The sequence below is a fragment of the Eremomyces bilateralis genome, assembly GCF_010015585.1.
Source record: "Eremomyces bilateralis CBS 781.70 unplaced genomic scaffold P152scaffold_33, whole genome shotgun sequence".
NCBI classification, from domain to species: Eukaryota; Fungi; Ascomycota; class Dothideomycetes; order Eremomycetales; family Eremomycetaceae; genus Eremomyces; species Eremomyces bilateralis.
The window spans coordinates 174,636-196,945 of NW_022985099.1; the positions used below are offsets into that span (position 1 = coordinate 174,636).

At 52.6% G+C, this 22,310-nt stretch overlaps 12 protein-coding genes across 12 annotated transcripts; 4 read left to right on the top strand and 8 right to left on the bottom strand.

The window, feature by feature from the left end:
- Positions 1–630: 630 nt before the first annotated feature.
- On the top strand, positions 631–2,137 carry P152DRAFT_405083 (PIN domain-like protein; the record flags this gene model as incomplete). The annotated part of the gene is made up of 2 exons (XM_033676798.1): positions 631–842; positions 943–2,137. Coding segments are annotated over 2 exons (1,407 nt in total), but the record flags the coding sequence as incomplete, so codon positions are not given.
- A 1,197-nt stretch (positions 2,138–3,334) lies between these two features.
- On the bottom strand, positions 3,335–5,424 carry P152DRAFT_509769 (DUF1716-domain-containing protein). Its single transcript, XM_033682627.1, has one exon. The coding sequence runs from the start codon at positions 5,287–5,289 to the stop codon at positions 3,496–3,498; it is 1,794 nt and encodes a 597-aa protein (XP_033530280.1). The 5' UTR covers positions 5,290–5,424; the 3' UTR covers positions 3,335–3,495.
- Positions 5,425–5,606: 182 nt separating this feature from the next.
- On the bottom strand, positions 5,607–7,458 carry P152DRAFT_424586 (GroES-like protein). The gene is made up of 2 exons (XM_033677224.1): positions 6,901–7,458; positions 5,607–6,828 (listed from the first exon to the last, which is right to left on the bottom strand). The coding sequence occupies exons 1-2, from the start codon at positions 7,044–7,046 to the stop codon at positions 5,892–5,894; spliced, it is 1,083 nt and encodes a 360-aa protein (XP_033530281.1). The 5' UTR covers positions 7,047–7,458; the 3' UTR covers positions 5,607–5,891.
- Positions 7,459–11,028: 3,570 nt separating this feature from the next.
- P152DRAFT_215635 (uncharacterized protein) lies at positions 11,029–11,680 on the bottom strand. Its single transcript, XM_033674448.1, has one exon. It carries the CDS (start codon positions 11,594–11,596, stop codon positions 11,129–11,131), a length of 468 nt encoding a protein of 155 aa, XP_033530282.1. The 5' UTR covers positions 11,597–11,680; the 3' UTR covers positions 11,029–11,128.
- A 432-nt stretch (positions 11,681–12,112) lies between these two features.
- Positions 12,113–13,402, top strand: P152DRAFT_462372 (uncharacterized protein). Its single transcript, XM_033680329.1, has one exon. The coding sequence runs from the start codon at positions 12,547–12,549 to the stop codon at positions 13,195–13,197; it is 651 nt and encodes a 216-aa protein (XP_033530283.1). The 5' UTR covers positions 12,113–12,546; the 3' UTR covers positions 13,198–13,402.
- P152DRAFT_215600 (uncharacterized protein) lies at positions 13,375–14,136 on the top strand. The gene has a single exon (XM_033674447.1). It carries the CDS (start codon positions 13,528–13,530, stop codon positions 13,945–13,947), a length of 420 nt encoding a protein of 139 aa, XP_033530284.1. The 5' UTR covers positions 13,375–13,527; the 3' UTR covers positions 13,948–14,136.
- P152DRAFT_477187 (uncharacterized protein) lies at positions 14,056–14,886 on the bottom strand (the record flags this gene model as incomplete). The annotated part of the gene is made up of 2 exons (XM_033681564.1): positions 14,056–14,473; positions 14,600–14,886. The coding sequence occupies 2 exons, from the start codon at positions 14,884–14,886 to the stop codon at positions 14,056–14,058; spliced, it is 705 nt and encodes a 234-aa protein (XP_033530285.1).
- Positions 14,887–15,532: 646 nt separating this feature from the next.
- On the bottom strand, positions 15,533–16,161 carry P152DRAFT_485334 (DUF1531-domain-containing protein; the record flags this gene model as incomplete). Its single annotated transcript, XM_033682043.1, has 1 exon — positions 15,533–16,161. The coding sequence occupies one exon, from the start codon at positions 16,159–16,161 to the stop codon at positions 15,700–15,702; it is 462 nt and encodes a 153-aa protein (XP_033530286.1). The 3' UTR covers positions 15,533–15,699.
- A 508-nt stretch (positions 16,162–16,669) lies between these two features.
- Positions 16,670–18,007, top strand: P152DRAFT_462373 (NAD(P)-binding protein). The gene has a single exon (XM_033680330.1). It carries the CDS (start codon positions 17,018–17,020, stop codon positions 17,819–17,821), a length of 804 nt encoding a protein of 267 aa, XP_033530287.1. The 5' UTR covers positions 16,670–17,017; the 3' UTR covers positions 17,822–18,007.
- P152DRAFT_462374 (uncharacterized protein) lies at positions 17,919–18,908 on the bottom strand. Its single transcript, XM_033680331.1, has one exon. The coding sequence runs from the start codon at positions 18,496–18,498 to the stop codon at positions 18,073–18,075; it is 426 nt and encodes a 141-aa protein (XP_033530288.1). The 5' UTR covers positions 18,499–18,908; the 3' UTR covers positions 17,919–18,072.
- A 221-nt stretch (positions 18,909–19,129) lies between these two features.
- On the bottom strand, positions 19,130–20,166 carry P152DRAFT_452742 (uncharacterized protein; the record flags this gene model as incomplete). Its single annotated transcript, XM_033678312.1, has 2 exons — positions 19,130–19,942; positions 20,125–20,166. 2 exons carry the CDS (start codon positions 20,164–20,166, stop codon positions 19,130–19,132), a joined length of 855 nt encoding a protein of 284 aa, XP_033530289.1.
- A 315-nt stretch (positions 20,167–20,481) lies between these two features.
- On the bottom strand, positions 20,482–21,967 carry P152DRAFT_405094 (zf-DHHC-domain-containing protein; the record flags this gene model as incomplete). Its single annotated transcript, XM_033676800.1, has 5 exons — positions 20,482–20,897; positions 20,947–21,025; positions 21,073–21,369; positions 21,420–21,591; positions 21,645–21,967. The coding sequence occupies 5 exons, from the start codon at positions 21,965–21,967 to the stop codon at positions 20,482–20,484; spliced, it is 1,287 nt and encodes a 428-aa protein (XP_033530290.1).
- Between the last annotated feature and the right edge of the window lie 343 nt (positions 21,968–22,310).

Consider the following 22,310-nt stretch of genomic DNA (forward strand, 5'->3'; position numbering starts at 1 on the left):
CAAAGCTCTTTTAAGTATTTGAATAGCCTGCGAATGTTCCTAATCAACGCTTCTGTCGCCTTCTCATCTATATCCACGGTATCTCCTGTGAAACTACGTCGATGATATCCCCGAAATCCCGTGTACCTATATGAAGGCCATAGCAGCCACTGCACGGTAAAGCCGTCGGTCCTTCGAGGAGTATGATGGTAAATGTCGCTATTTTCGATTATTTGGATCATGAATCAGCCATATTCGACGCAACAATTATAAAAATTATCGTTGTGATTGTGAATGACAAAGTTTTTGACGTCCAGTTGCCTTCGTAAACAAAATTGGAGCAGAGTAAACAAATCAGATTCACTGTTTGGTATGAGTAGGTGCATAATGTTGTACGGCGGACATTAGAAACCAAAGCTGCAGTCTGTGGAGCCGCCACTTTCACTTCAAGATTCGCGTCTTCAGATGTACAGGACGCGTCTTACAACCATCGTAACCATCTGATCTGTCTATCTCATGGTAACATCACTCACCTTAAGAATCCAATGGATTTCCCTTAGACCTCCCTTCTTCCCTTCAATATCGTCGTTACTTTAGCCTCTGCACACACCCTGTTTGGCGGTGTTATGCGAGACTTCATCCTGTCTCATCATGGGCGTTCAAGGTGAGAGAAGTCATTTCAGATGGGCCAGTGCCTCTTACTTACGGATCTCAGGGTTGCTTTCGTATCTGGAAGATATTTCAAAGCCAGTGTCGCTCAAGAACTTTGCTGGTCAAACAATCGGTGTTGATGGATATGGCTGGCTTCATCGCGGCGCAGTTTCCTGTGCAATTGAGCTAGCGCAAGGCAAGCCTACCAACAGGTATGTTTTTCACCGCTCTCAATCGATCTGCTGTTAGATTCCTGGATGCAGTCTACTTATCGACCTTTTAATTCAACCAGACACGCTAAAATTGATCCAGATATGTTGACTTCTTTATGGGTCGCGTCCGGATGCTTGAGCATTTCGGTATCAAGCCGTACATTGTCCTCGATGGAGATTATCTTCCCAGTAAAGCAGGGACTGAGCTTCAACGTTCAAGTTCCCGTGAGAGTTCAAAGAAAATCGGCCTTGAGCTGCTAAAAGTCGGTCGCTCTGCACAAGCATTTCAGACCCTTCAAAAGGCCGTAGAGGTGACTCCTGAAATGGCCCGTCTTGTCATTGACGAGCTCCGGCGATGTGGTGTCAGCTATGTCGTGGCTCCATATGAAGCTGATTCGCAATTGGTGTATCTCGAGAAGAAAGGCCTCATATCCGCTATTCTCTCCGAGGATTCCGACATGCTCGTCTTTGGTGCTAAGGTTCTCCTCACCAAACTCGACAAGTTTGGGGGCACCATTATGATTCGCCGTGAGAAATTCACCGCATGTCGCAGACTGAGCTTCGCAGGATGGACCGACAATGAGTTTCGTCGGATGTGCATTCTCTCTGGATGCGATTACTTGGCCAACATGAAGAACATGGGTCTCAAGAATGCCCATGCAATGGTCCGAAAGCACAAGAGCATCGATCGAATCATCCGTGCGATCCAGTTCGATGGGAAGTTTAAGGTCCCTCCTGGTTACCTCAAGTTGTTTGACCAAGCGGAGAAAACCTTTCTTTATCAGCGGGTGTTCGATCCGAAAACGAAGCAACTTGTGACTTTGAATGACCCTACCCCAGACTTTGCTGATGAAATGGAGGGGCTCCTATACATCGGACCCAAGATCGACAATGAAACAGCTGCCGGCATTGCTCTTGGGGAACTGCATCCTCATAACAAAGGCGAATTGAAGCCAGCACCAGCACCTGTGAAGCCTCTGCAGCGATTTAACACCCCTAAACTCCGCACTGACTCCGGTCCGCCTGGTGGAGACCCACCCATCACGGACTTCTTTGCGAAGAAGCGCATTCCACTCGCGGAGCTCGACCCTAACACGTTCGCTCCAACGCCAGAACAGGAAGCACTACTTGCCAGAGCCCGAAATTCCGAGTGGAATGGCTACGAAGCACCTGTGATATCGAGCAACTCTCTTCGAACACGTTCGGCTCCGATAGTGGTCCATCCTTCGCAAGAGAACATCGACCCGAATGTTTCAAGCCGTAGGACGGCATCAGCACCGCTAAGCATTGCTAGAAATAGTCGAGGACTGCGTGCTGGTCAACCTCTTGCCGAGATCAGTAATTCTGCGGCAAAAAGCGATCGGGACCCAAATGCTGCCCATACGACCGCCCGTTCTACAATTAGTGGGCCTGCTTCCAAGCGACAGCGATTATGCTCGAACAGCATTGATGGCGCAGCTGGCCCGAGTCCCAGAACCTCCACAGGGACTAAAAATGAAGGACGCAGCAAGTTCTTTGCTCCGAAATACGACGATCCCCAGATCACATCGAAGATCGGGGAAGATCATACGACCCAGGACGAATGCGCAGCTCCCAACAATCAAAGTGCTAATGTCTCGGTCTCATTTACTGAAAATATCGAGGGAGAAAACCTGGGCATCCGCAGCAAGAAGTTCTCTGCTGCTAAAAGCAGAAAGTCCTCCATGAAGATTTACCTTGATGATCTCAAATACCATCCTGTTGCTGAGGGCGGTACGATGGCTATGAAGTCCGGTCAGACCCCGGCCGATGATGGTGCGATGAAGCGTGGGCGCAGCGGTTCTATCAACGCGGAAAAGAAGACAATTGCATTTACCCCACAAGCAAAACCTAAATCCAACCTCTACGGTGTCCGACGCTCGGTTCGAGATTCTGGTATCGGGTTCTCACCCATACATAATACACCGAAAGCCTCCGGATCCTCCAAGGTCTTCAGTCGAGGAATGAACTCCGGCACGAGCTCTGCGATCAAATCCCCAACAACGTCCAGGAAACATTGTCGAGCCGGATCGGAAATCAACGGTGCAACTTGGGATGAGGTCGGGCCGCGTGTCGTGGTGCTGCGAAGCGACGACAATATCCAACACGTTGAATACCGGCCAATCGGTCTCTCCGCGAAGAACGCCGTTATGAAATCCAGCCCCCCGCGAGTTAACCAGGGCAGCGAGGACTCCCTGCTGGTTCACGACAGCCAGAGCGAGTGCGGCATGTCAAGCGATACGGAGGGTTTGTGTGCGGCGTCGCCAAGCCGACATGCGAAGGTCCGCGTGGTTGACTTTCAAGCGTTTCGATTCTCCTCAAGCCATGCGGCCTAGTAGCTCTGATGTTGCAGTGCTGCGTGGCTATGTTTAGCGGTGGAACATGTGCTTTCCTGTCTTCGTCTTTAGCGATGCATAGCGACGGCGTTTTATGTGTGGTCATTTTACGGGTCTATCATTATGGACACAGAGAGGAGGTTTAGCGTTATTAGCGTGAAGGCAAAGAGGCGTGTTTAAGATACCATGTCTCATCCGAATTCCTACCATCAATACAAGAAATCCACGAGGATGTGCTCCAGCTCCTCTAAAGCGTTGATTGCCAAGAGATATTCCTTCCTAGATGACATGTAACTCGTTCAATTCAAGAACGAGACCAAAGCACTAAGCATTTCCGCCGTAGCAACCTCTTCTGCCTCGTCAGGCGTCCCTATCTCTTTTAACTGTTCCTGTAAAACCGCTTTGGCATTCGACAGCGCCTGGTCCGTCTCGTCCAACACAGACATGATCTTTCTCTTCGCACCAGCATCCTCAGCCACGAGCCAAGCTAGAATGGCATCCACCAACCTCAGAGAATGTAGCCCGCTCTCCAGCCGTCTCGCCAACCACTCCTCCTCCCGCACTTCAATCTCACCCTCATCTCCCCGCCGCTTCAGATTCGTCTTCTCTTCCGTGATAGCCGCATCGACACCTCTGAGCCGTGCCTCCAGCTCCCTCCGAACGACACCCAACCTCCCAATCTTCTCATAGTCCCTCTCCACGAACTTCGCCAGCGTGCGTATGCGGCCGGCGCTGTCCGCGGGGAGCAATCGCAGCAACGCGGATAGGATTCCGAGCAGATGCTCCGTGGTTGACGCGTCTTGCTTCTTCATGAACAGCTTGAACAAGATGCCCAGTCCCTGCGCCTCGACGAAGTGCTCGGCCAGTGCGCCAGACTCGGGAGAGGACCCCGCAAGGCCGTGATCCAGCGTCCGCAGTGCACGTGGTTTGCTGAGACTGGACGACCGGAGCATGATAAGGAGCAGCTCGATGCCCTCGGCGGCCTGGAAGGCGGCTTTATTGGCGGGTGTGAGGAGGGCGAGGACGAGCGCGTCGAACAGATCCTCGAAATATTCGGACGCGGTGCTGCCGGGGGACGGGTCGGATTTGCGGTACATGGCGAGGCAGTTCAGGAGGGTGTCGATGCCGTTCGGGGAGACAGAGGCGAGCGAGGACCGTGTGGAGGGCGACGACGAGAGGAGGATGGAGAGGATTTCCGCGGCGTATTGCTTGTTTTGGGAGACTGCCTTCTCAGTCCGCTGGAGGCGACTCAGGAGCCACGGGAGGAGCGAGGTGGGTCCGGTGGACGATAACTCCGCAGCGACGGACGAACGCGAGGAGAGGATCTCGACTGCGGAGAGGGAATGGTAGACGCCATTGCGGTCCTCTTCGGTCGCAGATTCGTCGAAACGACTGAAGTTGGCGGTTAGGAGGGAGATTATATCGGCTTCGAGGGCGGCATCAACCAGAGCGTCCCACTGCTCCGGCTCAGCTTCGACGTCCTCATCGAGGAGTTCACCAATGGTCTGGATGGCTCGAATGGCAATGTCCGTGTTTTCGTGCGCGAGCAAGGACACCAAAGATGCTACACAGCCCAGCTTTGCAAATTCCGGGTAGAGGTCGGTATGTTCAGCCAGGATCGACAGGTTCCGGACCTCATCGTCCAGATCTGCCTCAGACTGTAGGAACTTCGTCGGGTCCTCTTCATACTTCGCTCGCAGTTCCGCGTTCTTCGATATCTTCTTCTCAAAATTCAACGCCAGTCGCCGTATCCATGCGCTGTCGTATTTCTCCTGCACATATTCCTCCTGACCGTCCGCGATGTCGAGGTAATCCATGGCTGCCGCTGTCGCCTTGTCCATGCCACCGCCGAAGAATCGTCCTTCCTCATCCGGATCCTCACCATCGTCGGGGGGCATCTCGGGACCGGCTTCCGCGTCGTCATCGTAATTGTTCTCGTCGGCCTCTTCGACGCTGGCGTGCGTTTTCCCTTTTGCGTCCCCATTTGCGGAGAGCTTCGCGGACTTGTAGAAGTGTGAGGGATCGTGATTGAGCTCGATCTTACGCTTGCTACCGATACCAGCGCCTTTGAATAGCTCGTCGATGCTCGTCATTTTCTCCGGCCGTTCTGGAGGTGTATGGCATTGGAATTGTCATATGTTGCGTCCTGAGGTGAGCTGGCACGGCTGGTGATGTTGATGTTGAAAGTTGGATCCTTCATTCGTGGTTCGCTCCGTCCGCCGTGCAGATTCTCACCAAAAGTCGCCTTCTCTACGCTGTCGCGAGTGTATGTAAGCAGGGAAAATATAGCTAACTTAACTTAGCTTTAAAACTGTACGGACAAAAATATATCCTCTTGCCCGCCCTGCGCAAATATCTTTTGCATGTATGTATCTAACACTTGATTGTCTGATGACTGAGTTGTATACAGACAGTTGCTTCATCAGCAAATGTGTTCACAATACCGGTGAGAGAGATTCATACGCCCGTCAGGCCTCTCTGCGAGGCCCATGTGGGGAGTTCACAGTACCGGTACCTACTGTACTGATACCTATTGTATTATATTACATGCAGGTGTTCATGCGCCTGCTCGAATGGCCTGAATCCAGTCCGGTTCATACCAGTATCTTTGAGTCTATCTTCATCCTTCAGGTCCGAGTTGATACAACCGCTCGTCCAATCCCAGCTAAGTGTGTCCAATACACATTGCACTCCTTTAATCCAAGTTCTGTATCATGACCTTGATCGCACCACTCTTCACGTCACTCGCCGTATGAAATGCCTTCTCGGCCTCTTCCAGCTTGAATCGATGCGTTACCAGCATCTTTAGGTCAATGACGCCGTTCTCCAGCAACCGGATTGCCGTCGGCCATGTGTTGGCATAGCGATATTGAAATTGTAAGTCCACCTCCCGCGTGCTGCACCGCATGAAGGGCATCGTCATCTCGCTTTTGCCGACCCCGATGACGAAGACTTTACCTCCGAATTTGACCGCCTGGATGGCGCCCGCGACCGAGCTCTCGACGCCGGTACACTCCATGGCCAGCGCGATTTCCTGGCCGCCCGCCAACTGCTTCACTCGACCAGCGAAGTCCTCGGGTGTCTCTCCCCTCTTAACCAGCAACGTGCGCACTCCCGGAACCGCCTTTTGTGCAAACTCTAGTCGGCTCTCATCGATATCGGTGATCAGCACCGGCGCTGCTCCTGCTGCCTTGACGCATGCCGCCGTGACCAACCCAATCGGCCCAGCTCCGCAAACCAGGACCACATCGCCCAAAGCAACTCCAGCCCGCTTCACTCCCGCTACCGCAACGCTCAGCGGCTCCAACAGTGCGCCGTCCTCCCAGTCCAGACTCTCCGGCAGCTTGTGACACCATTGTGCCGGGTGATTGACGTACCGCCGCAGCAGGCCCGGAACCGGCGGTGTTGAGAGGAACTCCACGTTCTCGCACCCGTTATACCGTCCGGTCAAGCAGGGCTCACAGTTGAAGCAGGGAATGTTGGGCTCGATTGCAACTCGATCGCCGGGTTTCAGGTTCGTGACGGAAGGGTGCACGGCGAGGATCTCGCCGGCGGATTCGTGCCCAAGGATGTGTTTGTCGGTGACGATCATGGGTCCAATGCAGCCGGCATGCCAGAAGTGGATATCGGACCTGTTTTATGGTACTTGGTTAGTTACCTCTGGACGTTGCAACGGAGACTGTGCCAACGTCTGCACTCCTTACCCGCATATTCCAGTGCTCTTCACTGCGATTGTTACTTCACCAGGTTTCAATGAATCGCCTTGCTGCAGACTCTCAACGCTGGGTTCGGCACTGTCGATCCATAGCCTATGTTCCGGATCGGTGAAGACCCCGATATTTGGCTTCATTGTGCAAATAGGGTTGCGGTGCGTGATCTGTTAGTGGTGGGGGTGGTGGTGTCGAAGTCGGGGGAAACGCGGGGCACTGAGAGACTGATATACAACTAGACGGCGAAACAAGGACGTACAAGGCAACTGTCGGGTATCTATTCGAGGAAATCGCAATTGTCACACTCTATTCCAGAAGAAACAGCAGAACACCAAGGAGCAGAGTACTTTCAAGGCGGAAATCCTAGGGAGCAACGTGGATTTAAAAGGACGCGAACCGAGACGGATTTCAATATCTTCATTCGTGCGACTTTCTGTCCATAAGTTTTGAGTGGGGAGTCTCAGGGTTCGGCATGACGATCTGCGAAATGCGCCACCGGGATATTTCTAGAGTCGATGGACATGGCAAAGGGGTGGTGGGGAGCGCAATAATTAGCCTAAATCGCGATCTTTAGTTGCAGTGAACTGTGGAGGATATTCCGTAGACGAGCGTAGATTCTCCACCTAAGGGAATAATCTAGAACTCTGGGGAGCGAAACGTTAAAGGACCTGTGACCTGGACTGGGGCTACACAGTACAGGGGCTAGCTGCAGTCTGCACCAAAAGGCCTCCAATGAGTGCTGCTATGTATCATGTATCAACCCGCAAGTAGGTTCTCATATCGCGTCCGGAACAATCATCCGAGCCTATAACTTAGTTAGATATAAGATAGTGGTTGGGCACTTCCAACGTTTCATGGCAATCTGAGCTGGATAACTGTATATCAATATCCTGAAGTCAATGTACAGCAATGATCCACATAGAAACACTAGCTTCGACGCCCTATCCCCTCCAAAAGGCAAAAACGCCATTGGTATCAATCATTTATTTGCAATAGCAAACCATCCCAAACCCCAAACCCCACAACCCCATCACCCGTCCATCATCCCATTTCATAAAGCTGACTTCCTCTCGTATCCGCCCCTGAAATCTGTCCCATTATATACCTGTATTCATATAACACCCGCCTGCACGGTTCGCACGTAAGGTCCGGCCTCGTGTATCCCTTCTTCGCACACTCCGCACATGCCACGATATCCCCCGTCGCAAAATCCATCTCCCGCAGCGCCGCGATTTGTCCCGCCGTTTCCTCTCGTGGCGGCATCGCTGCCGGCGGCACAGGGAGCTCGGAGCCTGGTGGTGAATCGTACGGAGCATCTCCGTAAGGGTCGGAGGTGGTAGGAGGTAGGAGACTGGTCAACGGTTCGTAACCGGTCGGTGGTGGATGGCGTGCGGACTCGTACGGGAATGGCTGGAAATTCGGGGAAGGGTCGGTGCTGGCCTGATCGTACGGGGACGGTATGTACGTCGAAATCGGTCGCCGACCTGATTCCACGCTACTGGCGTTACGCGAGGCGGGCCCTGGCATATCCGTGACAGTCGACAGGGAACTGACGTGAGATCCCAATCTTTCCGCGGGTTCGTTTTGCTGTGTAGGGACAGCCAAACCGTTGAGGCCAGATGTGCTCTTGTTTTTGTTATGCGCAAATCGGAAACGTGAAACTAGCGTACTCATTCCACGAGAGAGACCCACAGGCGGCGGATCGGTCACCGGAGGACGCAGAAATATGGGATTCGGTAGCGGCGGGGGAGGACGGGTGGGCGACATGGGAGGAGGGGTTTCCCGATCGTTGTCTTTCTCGGACGCTGCGACGGCAGGGTCGGTACTGCCATCGTCGTCTTTCTCGAAGACCCCGGCCAACTGGGCCGGAGCCACGGTTGGATACGATTGCTCCGACCTTGCGTTCTCTTTCGCTTCCGCGGCGAGGAGTAACCGTAGAACCTCGCCCTTCTTCTCCTCATCGATGTCCGGCGCAAACCCGATGCGGGTTGCGGTCATGTTGAAGCCCCAACCTCCACTTGGTAGGAGGCCTGATATACTGGCGCCGCTATCAAGGAGATCCTGTACGATCTCTGCGTGGCCGTAATGAGCGGCGTATCGTAACGGCTGCCAGTCCTGTTCGTCCCGTTGTAGGGCTGACGCCCCTCGCACGATCAATTCCTGGACAACTTCCAGATGACCGTATTTCGAAGCTAAACAGAGAGGCGAGTCTTCGTGACTTCTTCCACGGCCGCTGAAACGGGCCCGCATTGGGATACCCATATTTAAGTAGTATCGCACTAGGTCGACGTGCCCGTGTGCCGCAGCGTGGCCAAGAGCTCGATCGCCCCCTCCATCACGCACCTCAGTATCGGCTCCTCGTTGGAGCAGAAGGTTGATGATATTGATAGCGCCGTTCTGTGAGGCGATATGCAATGGCCTTTTCTTAGTGGTGGTCTCCACTTCAACATTGGCGCCAGCCCCTAATATCCGGCTAACGACATTCTCGTCCGGGTCCTGACACGCATAATGCAGCGGTCGTAGTCCAGCGGAACACTGGGCCTCGATCCCAGCACCGTTAAGCAGCAAGAGGTCAACCGTGGCAAACTTGCCATCAGAAGGACTGATTACTGCTAGATGTAAAGCCGTCCGATTGTCAGATGTTCGCGCATCTATCGAGGCCTTTTTCGCCAGTAGCAACCTCACCACTTCGTAGTGCCCGTTAAACGCGGCCCAGTGTAGGGGCGTCATGTCCGCATGGCTACGATGCTTCAGACTTGCCTTCTTCCGCAAGAGTAGCTTGACGATTCGGTCAGATCCATTAGCACAGGCGCAAGACAGTGGTGACATTGAATCATGCCCAGGGCTTTCAAGATGGCTGTCGGCTCTTTTAGATAGAAGAGCCTCCACCACAGCCTCATGTCTCTCATGGGTTCCGGTACAAGCGTAGTGTATCGGAGCCATTAGATTCGCGTCTCTTCCCTCATAATCCGCACCGCAACTGAGTAACAGTCGAACGATTTCGTCTTCCCCGTTCTGAGCAGCCGAATGGAGGGCCGTCATATGGTTCGCATCTCGGGCATTGATGCCCGCACGATGCTGTAGTAGTAGCTTGATAACAGCCAGATGGCCGTAATCGCATGCGAGCCGGAGGGATGTACGTTTCTCAGGACCCTGGGCGTCGATTTCAACTTCTTCCATTAGTAGCAACTCTACGACACGGTAGTGTCCTCTCATGGACGCTAAATGAAGAGGTGTCATATCATCCACGTCACGAATATCCGTTCGAGCTGGCTGGCGTGCTTGAATGAGGTAGCGAACGACATCATCATTACCGCAATGAGCGGCAACAGCAAGGGCCGTCCGACCCGACGCATAGTGCCGTTCTTCGATATTCGCACCATGCTCGAGCAACTCTTCGATCTCACGAACCGATCCGCTCTGGGCGGCTCGGACGATTAAGGGGGCATTCAGCCCATCCGGCCCGCTGAAGTCAACGCTTGTTCTCAGATCAGTCTCAGAACCCGCCCGCCGACGACCGCGTCGGCTCGTTTCTTTGGGACTGAGAAGGTCTTCGGACTCGCTGAGTTTGTTCTTACTTCTCTTAAAGGGGTTGATGGACGACCATTTAGACGCAGTGTCCGGGGTCACCGCTCTCGGGCTGCCTTGAGATACCCGTGGAACAGCGGAGTCGGAAGCGGATGAAACGTGAATGATGGGGCGGTTCCAAGTCCTCGAATGATGAATGGGCTCAGAGCTCATTGAATGCTGGTATGGTCGTGGCTTTGGCCTCTGCCTCAATGCCGATGAACCTAACGGTGAGAGTAGATCGCGACCCATCGTCGACTCTGTATCCGTTGGGCTCCGTACCGATCCCATGCCCGAATCGTTACGGTCTCGTTCTACAGCTTTGTTTCGCGGGAGAGAATTGTTGAGCTTATGCTCTCTCACCTCGTTTAACGCCGCCACATTCTCGGTCGTCAATTTCGGTATGGCTCGCTCATCTGGTCGTGTGCTGCGACGGTAGATCGCAGAGGTCCGCATCTCGCTGTCAAGCGAAAAGATTGTGCTCGAAATCACCGACGTTCGCCTGCTGGCTATGCTTGAAGTTGTGTTCGATCGTGCAGGCCTCGTGGAACGGCCTCTAATCGTGGATGTGTCGTCCGCAACGCTGCGTACTATCTCTTGGTTCCGTGGTTGGTGTAGGATCGACTGCCGTTCAATGCGACTCGAACTACGATGATCAACATTTTCTCATCATCTTAAGTGCGTCAAATCGTCCATACCACTGAGAAGCTTGAACCAAGGTGTGTAATAATGCCATTGAATCATGGAGAACGCTCTTGTGACTTTTCATACTCTCCTCATCCCAACCCTCGTCCTCTCCACCGTCCGTATCTACTTCGAGCAGCCTGTCCACCTCCGTTTGTAAATCACGAAGTACTTCTTCAACATTGTCTCTTGCGATTTCGAATTGATTCTGGAAATCCTCATCGCATGATTCGGCCGCCTGCTTGTTGTTCTGCGCCCATCTCCGAAGGTTGCTCAACGACGCCTTCACGAGTTGAAGTTCGTCCACCACTGCATGTGCTGTCCCGTCGGCAGCGGCGTATTTCCCACGCAACCGTCGAAGACCATTGATGGCTTTCGTGACATTAGTTATGAGCGGCCCGCTCGCAGCGATTGCGTCACTAAAAGATCCATGATCCATTGCGATCGTATTCGCTTCGTGAATCCGATTGGGGCAGCATGCACATCATTGGAACAAGTTCGGACTTCAGGAAACGATGGAAAGACGTAAATAATTGAGACTTATGATAGAATATCCGTATGGAACGGGACACGCGATCGCATCGCCAATTCGGAACAAATCACAATGTCAAAAGGAGGCAAAAGGTTGATCTTGGAGACGAAGGCACATGGCTGAAACTCGCAATCCTCCTTTCCGTCCCCTCACTCTTCCGACCTCTGCCAGACTTGCCGGGGTCTTGCAGGTCCAGAACCAATGCATGCATCGCCCAAAGCAGAATAGCCTATGAATGAGGCTGAGTGCATGAAGGAAGTAATACTGTACAGCCGTGCTCATCGGCTGCGAGGTGCGAGTTGCGATAGGCCCAGCATTTGGAGGTTTTGGTGGGATGGTTTCAGGTCTCTCCTGATTCCACGCGATATTAGGAAGAGCAGAGGGCAGCGGGAGCCCCACGAAGGACCGGTCCATCGGTTCCATGCATCCATTACATCGTGCCCTTCTCGGCGGGTTTACTACACAACTCTGGGTTGCCATGTTGTCACATAAGTAGGTACATATGTACAGAGTAGTAACGTATTGCCCGTGCTATCATCATCTGTGTTTGGAACTCACATAATTAGCCCCCAACCATCTGGTAAGTTAACTCCGTCGTGTGGAGAAGGATCGAATGACCACATGCAGTGCTACCATTTCCTTGACTCATTTCCTTGACTCACCTAAACCTCGAAGCTCTATCCCTATTTCTTTTGCCCCGCTCCCTTCGTCAGGGCCTGAGGGGTTGTACTTGGTCGTCGTTCGTACAGCCGCCGCCCGAATGTCTCACATCTCGTTCTGCTGCCGTTCTCCTATTCTATTAGACCGACCTCACCCGTACAACTTGGATTCATTCTTTCCTGTACATCGAAGTCAATATGGCGGCCTCACGGCACATCTTTCGAGACTATCCCAACCCGACCTTCCTTGAATCGGCTGGTGGAGTCGTCTTTGATCCTACCCGTACCAAGATCATCATCCTGTACGCCATTGAACAGTCCGAGTTCGTTCTGCCGAAGGGTCGACGAGACATTCACGAGAGTCGCGCGGCGGCGGCGATGCGAGAGGTGTATGAAGAGACGGGACTCCAGGCCGAGATCCTTCCGACCTGCATGGAAACACGTGCGACCCCAAGTCTCGCCATGTTCAAGGCTAACAACCAGCTGGTGGACGACCACGACCCCAGAACGGTGGCAGATGTGCCGAACATCCCGAGAAGGGTTGAGCAGTGCAAAGAGCCGTTTTGGTTGTGCGTCAGGGGGCCCAACGGGATGGGGCTTAAGCTCATCTGGTGGTATACCTGCATTGTCAAAGACCATCGCTGGGGAAGCTTTACGGTCGATCGGGATGGGAAAATGTATGAGACGGGGAGTGAATACAAGTATGAGGTCTTTATGCTTGATATCGACAAAGCTATCGAAACTTTGACCTTCCAAGGGGATCGAGACGTGGTTAGAAAAGCGGTCGAGATCATGGACGGGAATGGTTCGGAAGGGCCCGAGGACAAGATATCCATGGCGTGCCTGTAAGATCACTGTTTCGCATCGTTGCATGTAATACCATTATCAGTCCGATTGGCAGCATTAGCGGTAGAGTAAAGTTTTCAACCTTAGATAATCATCCGTATTGACGAAAAGCCTGATACGAAGGAGGAAGAAGAGGGTAGAGAACGGTTCTGAAGTTGCTACCAAGCTTGTTCACTGCTAGTAAACAATATTAGAATCTCTTCCCAGTCCAGTATCCAACGAGCCTGTAAATACTCCACATATTTCGCCAGTCAACACCCCAAACGCCATGACACCCATTATCCATAAACTTTTCAACTTCCGCCGTCCTGGCTCGCTTCCACCGTAGCGCCTATGCCGCAACAATATCCCCATCCACGCACCATGTCCCCGGCGCAACAGGCCCCATATCCACCCACCCTCCATGATCGCAAACCAAGAACCCACTTCCCAGCCCACCCCCACCTCCGCACACCACATCGCTCCATCCACGGAACACCCCCTGAACGGCCGATCGCGCACGCAATGGTCGTTCTGGTAGTTCCCGGCGGCAGTGGCGACAGCTGTGGTAAGCACATCATGCCGGTCGCCACGGTGTGGAGGAAGCCGTACGACCAGCCGGAGCTGTCCACTTGGCCTCAGGTGATCAATTGGGTTGGGGACGCAGAGGAAGGAGCCAGGGATGCAGGGCAGCCAGGCAGAAGAGTCGCCGGTGACGTAGGGAGGGGTGGCGTTGTCTATGGGGGAAGGGGATGGGGATGGAGACCAGGTTGAGATAGGCGGAGGCAAGTCCCAAGATGAAGAGCTGGGCGCCGTTGGGGGGAGTGTAGGCGTTACGGTGACGGTAGGGCCCACGCAGGCGCACTTGCGGTCGATGATATCTCACCAGTAGGCGGGAGGACAGTCGCAGTCTTCGATTCGCACGCAGGTGGGGGATGGCCCGAAGGTGATGGTCATGGTCATGGTGACGTCGAGCTCGTCGGTGGAGTAGTCCGAACTCTCCGAAGAGGACGAATAGTGGTGGTGGCAGCCTCCGCCTCCGCCTCCGAAGGCTGGCATTGAGGTGTACGGGCTTGAAAGGTATGGGCGGTTGGCGAAGGCCGCTGGCGTTGGTGTGTTCATGTCACCGAGCATCGTCGTGCCGCCCATAACATGGTATCGGGTGGCAGGATCGGGGGCAGCGGAAATAGCCGCAGAGATTTCTGGTCCCGGTATTGGGTTTGGCAGGCCAATCAGTCGATCTCCAGAGGGCAGATATCCGGACGAACTACCGGGCGTGCCGTCGCAGTTTCCAGGGGTTCTAGGTGGGTTTGGACTTTGGACTCAGGCCGCCACCGTACTGGACGTCGGGTCCGGGATGTGGGAGGTCACATTCTAATTCTCCACCGTGACACAGTCGTTGACGCTGTCGAAATTCGCAACTCACAGGTTGGGAAGGCCGTTGAAGGCCGATTCGGAACCGCTTGATCCGCCATTGACGCCCACGGCAGCGCAGTCCATGTAAAACTCTCGATTGCCGATGAAGTTTAGCCATGTCCACGCGAATATAGCGTTTCCGCTTAGGGCATACGTCGGGATCGTGAAGTAGTATGAGACGTCTGCCAGATACCCTCCTATCATTGACTTGATGACTTTGAATGTCCTCCCCTCATCATATGAGAAGGAGAGTTGGCAGGAGTCGCCGCCATGAGTGACTGACCCAGCCAAAGACATATTATAGGTCGCTCCAATGTCAAACGTTGCGGCCAATTGATTGACCTTGTCGTTCTGGTACCATTTGCAGGGAAGTCCGAGCCATCCCAGTTCAATGGCGAAGTCATATCATAATCGATGGGTCCATTGCGTTGCGGGGATAACGGACTTCAAAAGAGAAGCGGGTATTTCATTTGTATATGCGGGGCTGCTAAAGCCCACAAGGGCAATAATGTCCATATTGTATACGCGGATAAAGCTGTCCGTGTCAATGCCATGGTGTGTAAGATACCGTGAAGAACCAAACGGACCTTCTCAGAAGTACGGTCTTCGCACTTAAAAGGTGAAGGAAGAAGCTTGACCTGCCCCCTTCCCTGTCCATGTTGGCTATCGGTCCATTACACGCATAAAGAATGCGGAGCGAGGGGCATGTGAGACGGTAGATAGAGGTTCCCGATTCTCAAAAACCTGAGTCACCGCTCGACTGCTCATGGTCCGCTGTGGCAGGAGGGGAGGGGAGTGGAGGAGGAATGCGCTACGCTCCATCGGAATGGGACCCGCCGACGCGTCTGGAACCTTCGAGTATATGGACGCATGATTGTCATGGAGGGGAGCAGAGAAGAAGCCAAAGTGATGATCAAGAATTGTAGAAGCTAGACCGGTCCGCTTTGATTTGGTACTCTGAAGTGCGTTGTCGAGATTGGTGATGCAGGGAGGGCAGCATTATACTCCCTATAACGTGGAGTAGTGTCGCGTCCGAGGCATGCGTATAATACGTCTGGCCTCCATGGAACTTCCAGAAAAAGCGGCTGTTTAACCACCATCCCTCGGTTCTTAGTCCACGAGAAATTGATCGATCTCCTTGTCGCTGTCATGTTCCTTCAAGGCCTGCTCGTGCTCTTCCAGCTTCTGCCTGATAATCTTCCGTTGTCGTACCCTGGCTTTCTTCCCCCAGTCGGCCGTGTTGTCTACCTCTTCATCCGTATCGCTATCCACACCGGGTATAGGTATCGGCCGGCTTGATCCACGACGGAGGTCGTTCGCTGTCATCAAGGCGGCTTCCTCTTTCGTTTCCTTGTCCACGCGCTCGTGCTCGCTGGCCTGCTTCTTTTCACCCAGCTTCTGCAAGAGGGGGCGGACGATCAACATGTAGCCGCCTATTACCATGATCAATCGGATGTAGTCTTTCGCTCGTAGTCGAGAAAATGATGAGGCAGTGTTGGTCTTGAAGTTCTGAGCCCAGGTCGTTAAAAGACTTGCCAGTCGGGTTAGGTCTTCGAGAAGTCTCTGTGCCATCTCGGCAGGGTTTGGACCTCTGGAAGCCATTTGGTGAGGCTTGAGTTCTCTTGCAGAGTTTGATATGGGTTCGGTCGACCAAGAAAGTCGATGCGACGCGGAGTTGGTATGCTGGCGATTATGATGCGGTTTCGATGGGATTGATCGATAGATCTCTGTTGCTGAGCTCTCTAGCGAGTTGCCAATACGGCAATAAGATTTGAGATTTGGCACTCTTGAATCTAATCACAATTGGTTCTGAACAATTGGTTTTGAGAGGATCAATTCAGCACACGAAACGCATTCATGGAATGACAATAAGGAATGGATAGGAATGAAATATTACGAAAGCTTGAAATTTGAAACTCCGGCGCGACCCGCAGTCGCCTCTCTCAGCAAGGACCAGATCCCCCTGTCGATGATCATTGATCACAGATCATCGATGATCGATGGACTTGCTGCCGGTCTTCCGTACGACCGTACCATAGTGGAATCAAATCACCACGAGGACGCCGCCGATCCGAAGTTTGAACTCGTCCTGACTCCTGAATTCTTAATCCTGAATCCTGAAGTTTCTGGAACTCCTTGTCATTGGGTATCTGATATGATATATCAATATGTATGTGACGGATAATGGTGAAAGGCCAATGATACAATGCCGCCGTAATAATGCACGATTCTTGTATACGGCATGGTAAGTGCAGTAGTAGGTACTTAGTACTCAATCCTTCCAAGATCTATGTGGTCTGGAAACTCTGTCAATTAAGAGACACGACCTGCTCATTCCCCTCCTCGGTCTGTTCATATTCTACCTTTCAAAATAGTCCTTAGATAGACTGCACTGTCTGACCCTTCGATTGCGAGCAACTCAGGTGCAATGGCACGAATCCTCATCACCGGTTCCTCCGATGGAATTGGATCTCTCTGCGCCCGCGTGTTCGTGAAGGACGGACACAAGGTCGTCCTGCATGCCCGGAGCGAACAGCGCGCCAAGGATGCGACGAACCTGTGTCCTGGCGCCGAAACCGTCGTCGTGGCCGACCTCTCGAATATCGCCGAGATGAAGCGAATGGCAGAAGAGGTGAACAAGCTGGGTGACTTTGATGTGGTCATCCACAACGCTGGCCTGTATCGTGGCCCGTTCCAACGAACCGAAGATGGATACCCGAGTCAGTTCGCCGTGAACACGGTGGCGCCCTTCATTTTGACGTGTTTGATCAAGCGACCGAAGCGGCTTATCTACCTCACAAGCATTTTTCATCAATCGTGCGATCCGAGCTTGAATGACATCACCTGGAAGAACCGTGGAGAGGAGCAATGGAATGACAATCAAGGCTACCACGACACCAAATTTCATACCGTGCTGCTGGCGAACGCGGTAGCTCGGAGGTGGCCGCACGTCCTCAGCAACGCCCTGGATCCCGGCTGGGTTCCAACGAAGATGGGCGGGTCCAATGCCACCGGGGACATCAACGACACGGTGAAAACGTACGAGCTGCTGGCTGTTGGTGACGTCCATACGACGGGCAAGTACTTCTGCGATTCAAAGGAAGCGAATCCCATAGAGCCTGCACTAGACACTAAGCTTCAGGACCGCTTCATCGACATCATGGAGGATATCACCGGAATCAAACTTCCTGAGGAGAACCTCCCCTCGGGAACGAGCACCTCGACGAGGTGATCCCGGTGACAATATATTGCTCTCTGTCGGCTGTTACATGTTCGTCATGTCACTACGCATAAGATAATACATATCAAGAGCACAGTCCTAAAGCAATATTCTTTCAATAGAGAGGTTCGGCAATGTATGTCCTTAAATTTATATCACCGTCTGGCTGCAGATGCACATTCCTCAAGCATCCAATCTTCAAATTCATCATGGCTCCCCTTCTTGGAAACGGCATGGCATCAGCCCATCACCAACTCCGCTTATCACGAACAGTAGACCCATGGCTTGACGCTATACGGCGAGTCCGGAATCCCACACGTATTCGGACAATAAATCAACTCCTCATCATCCCCAAGCGGTACACACGTCAACGCCGGCACCCCGTCATCGCTCACCCCCGTCGGGAAGCTGTAATCCCCAATATAATCCGGGGGCTCGCAGCCGGTGAAGGAGATACCCTCGTGACCCAGCAGGGTGTAGTTGCCCTCGCACAGCCATGTGTTGAAGCGAGGATATCCGTAGATGAGACCATCCTGGCAGACGTCGGAGTCGGAGAACCAGATGTCGTAGCGGCCGCCTTTGACGGAGCCGGAGCCGCAGTTCTCGTTCTTGTTGCCGATATAAATGGTTTGAAGGGCGGTGGTGGATGCCACGAGGGCGGTTAGAGTGGTGAGGAGGGAGAAGTGCATGTTGGCGAGTGCAGGAATTGTGGTGTGTGATGAAGGGCTGGCTTGGGGCTGTTGCTTGGGAATCCTGAGTCCTTTGATCGCCAGTGTTCCGGGAGAACTGCTTGCTTTATGTCCTGCACTCTGTACATATACACTTCCATCGCCTCGTTGTTTAGTGGCATCAAGCCAAGCCCCATCCAGCTCTTCCTATTTATCGACATCTCGTATTGCTGCAAGTTGGCTGGATGTCTCATGTCTGCTTGTACTCAACGTCCGGAAGAAGATGTCCGCGGGAGTCGGTCACTGCATTCCACAGCTTTCGCGGGTCATCCTGTTAACCTATTCGCGGTGTGTTCCAATCATTCTCTCAGTTGTGGCTTGAAGAGAACGCCGCAATGTCACCCTCAGGCCTCAGCACCACTTGCATCATGCATGAGCGCATCACGATTTTATACGAGATCTGCTGCATCTGCAACGATTAAATTCCCTATTTTTAGAATACGAGTATCCCACGTTTGTAAGTGGCTTCAGGTTTCTGGGCAAAACTTGAAATCGATAGTGACGTTTAGTGTTTCTCAGAGGGAACCCGAATATGGAATAATTATCTATCTCTCCAATGGAGGGAAAGCATCGGAAGTCGGATGGGTATTTGCTATGCCCCCTTGGTAGCAACCCCTCGCAGTCTCACATACCCCAACCATTGACTCCCATCTTCCTCCCTCGTCACAATCGTCTGCAAGAGCGCAGAAACCCATCCGACACATTCATCCCTCTTCGACTCTTCAACGTGATCAAGTACACTCGCCCCAAAGAGCTTAACCCACCCCTCCAGCCCCCCATTCTGCGCCTCCGTAAGCTTCGTCGGCCGATATTCCAGCTCGACCTTGTCCACCGTAAACCCCACGCCCTCCAGTGCATTCTTCATCCACGCATCACTGGGGAAGAACCACGGCGACGCGGCGCGGGCGGTTTCTAATGGGCAGCCGAAATGGAGCAGTCCAGCGGTGAGCGCGGCGTGGATCTCGGAGACATTCCCAGCGCCGCCCATCTCGAATACGAATGTCCCGCCAGGTTTGAGGGCGCGGTAGGCGGCCTCCAGAACGGAAAGGCGAGTTGAAGGGCTCCGTAGGATCCAGTGTAGTGCTGCGTTTGAGAAGACCTTGTCCCACGTGCCGTCGATAGCACCATCACGGGACGGACCTTCGATGAGTTGGGTACAGTCTTTGACGCGAAATTCGCAGCGCGGGTGAGTTAAAGTAGGATATGCGTGTTGCGCACTCTGTATCATCGAAGGAGAAGCATCGAGACCTAGTATGTACCCCGACTTCAGTGCAGAGGCGATCTGAGCCGTCAATATGCCATCGCCGCAGCCCAGATCGAGGATTCGGTCATTCTCTTCGACCGCGAGGTATTGCACCACTTTTTGCGTAAGTTGCGGTACAAAGGCGGCGGAAGTCGCATATTGCTGTAAGTAATCAGCGAACCATTTTGAGGTTGAACTGAAACATAGTCACAATTGGTAGAGAGCGGATAGGACAAATGAACAACTGGTGTTTGATAGGCTAATTTATATAGCAACGTTGTACCACTTTGGGTAATCAATGTTGCCAGGCTGTGAATACGATAAATAAATGAAAGATGACACACCTTGGACGTCCAGAAATCCCTTGATTCTTCCGAAGAACCCATCGTGAATATCCGCTTTCTTAAATACTAAACCAAAGTTTGTTAAGTATGGATTGTGAATGATGCAACTCGGGGTCAAGATAGCTGAGTGAGACACAGCTCCTAATTCCGATATCGGAGCATCGATCCTCCTCCTGTTAATGTTCAAATTATGACAAAACACGGGCGTAAACGATTTAAACCGGATAAGATGTAGAACGAGCATTCGATAGCGGCAGTTGTTGTGGTGGCCACTAATTCGTATGCTACGCATCGGTTTCTCTCATACCAGCAACGCCGATAGAGTGGAGTGCAGCACACCCAGGACTGTCGACCACATCAACTCAAAACATCGCCAGAAGCAACGAGCTTCTTCTGCCTGATAAGTTCGGCCAAAGGAATATTATCCTCATCATAGAACTCAACGCCTTCGTCCACCCCGAAGTCGTCCAATCGTTCTCCTTCACCGTTTCTCCAGCCCTCCTCGCCGCTCTCGTCGTCAGTGGGATAGTCGTCGCCCTCCATGTCATACTGCCAGTCTGGATCTTCCGCGTTGGCATATCTCTCATGGAACGGATGCCTGCGTCGAATCCCGCCGGCGAGTTCGAATCGGTTCATATCTTGTGTCTGCCGTTCCTTGAACTTCGCAAGTCGATCGGCATCGGATTCTTGTGCGAATGATTCGTCGACGATGGGCGCTTTCCAGTTGCGAGGCATGCGATCGGGGTCCGGGGGAGGCCAGGACATGGACGGATCTGTCCTCTGAGTGAGCTGTTATACACCCCAAATTTGGACGGACACTACCTTCAAATCCATTGCTGGGACACGAAATGCCACTTTCAATAGATGGTGTCGACGCGAAAGGCCAGAACCACATAAGGACCTATTCGTCTTTAGAAATGCGCATATGACCCCGAAATGGGAACGAACATTCCACGTGCCCATGCCTTGCTTCAGATTCCCCCAGATTCCGATATCATAAGGGAACTCCTGACGAGCAAGCCGCACCTGCGATCCATCCGGCGCACGGAGGAAGCCACCCAGAACACGAGCACGACGAAGTAGAGTCTCGTGCCGCTCAATCTCCCACCCTTCGATCGTCGTGGTGTTTACCGCCAGGCTCCACACAGACTTCACGAAGAGGATGGTTAATGCGAACAAAGTAATGGAATTAATGCAAAACAGGATCAGAAGATGGATCATTTGGACCACGCTTGGTCCGAGATACTGTGTCCCGGTCAGCCTGAATTCCAGTCGGGGCTAGGGAGAGAGCATACACTTGGCATACGTCGGTTATTCCAGAGGACGGCACCTCTTTGATACAAGAAATACTCCAAGTAGGTCATAGCAAGGGCAGCGTAAAGCAAAAATCGGAGAAAGTGAGGGAACGTGGTATGTGACACGCAGTTTGATGTCCAAGGACAATGATGGTCCATCTTTGGTATGCACCTATATACCATGTAGTCAGCTTTTGGCAGATCCGACTCGACCGATTCACCTACCTTTTGCATATCTTGCAATGATGTGATCTCGGGGCCTTTGGCGCCTCGCATTTTCTGCACCACCGGACCCTCGAGCCTTTGGCGGTTGTCTCATCCTCTTTTTTCTCCGCCCAGTTTGCCGGAATCACGCCCGGATTCGTTGAACATGCTCGATAATAACAGATCAGAAGACAAAGAAGTAGTGCGTTGAATCGAAGGAACTCCGGGCCGCTCAAGGGTCGCGGGTCGATATGGGAGAACAAATACTGGGAGGAATATGCGAGGAACGAGATCAAGGTGAGAACGCTGGGGATGGCTATGGAAGCAAGCGACGGGATGGACATCATTATTTCATCCATGTTTTAGTCGTAATACAAGCCTTTAATCCAAGTATCTGCCTAAGTACGGTCTGGTCTGATGCTGGATTGTGAAGAATGTGAAGTCTGATGCTCAGTAAGGGGCTTACGATTTCCCTGTGCTGTGATTGGACCAGATCTGGTAATCCACAACATCTGTCAGGCCTGGGCATTCTCGTGATATTAAAAGGACTGAGATAATTCTGGTGTAGCACTAAGATTGATATCAAAATTTATGGTACATCATTTCTCAAGTTTATCTATCATTCAAGTACCCCCGCAAAAAGCGAATGGCGTTAAAGAGATGGGATGTTGCAAGTAATATCGCATA

Coding starts and splice junctions, on each gene's coding strand:
- P152DRAFT_509769 (XM_033682627.1), bottom strand. CDS start 5,289: ATGACGAGCATCGACGAGCTATTCAAAGGCGCTGGTATCGGTAGCAAG.
- P152DRAFT_424586 (XM_033677224.1), bottom strand. CDS start 7,046: ATGAAGCCAAATATCGGGGTCTTCACCGATCCGGAACATAGGCTATGG. Junction 6,829..6,900: donor AAGAGCACTGGAATATGCGG/GTAAGGAGTGCA, acceptor ACCATAAAACAG/GTCCGATATCCACTTCTGGC.
- P152DRAFT_215635 (XM_033674448.1), bottom strand. CDS start 11,596: ATGGATCATGGATCTTTTAGTGACGCAATCGCTGCGAGCGGGCCGCTC.
- P152DRAFT_462372 (XM_033680329.1), top strand. CDS start 12,547: ATGGCGGCCTCACGGCACATCTTTCGAGACTATCCCAACCCGACCTTC.
- P152DRAFT_215600 (XM_033674447.1), top strand. CDS start 13,528: ATGCCGCAACAATATCCCCATCCACGCACCATGTCCCCGGCGCAACAG.
- P152DRAFT_462373 (XM_033680330.1), top strand. CDS start 17,018: ATGGCACGAATCCTCATCACCGGTTCCTCCGATGGAATTGGATCTCTC.
- P152DRAFT_462374 (XM_033680331.1), bottom strand. CDS start 18,498: ATGCACTTCTCCCTCCTCACCACTCTAACCGCCCTCGTGGCATCCACC.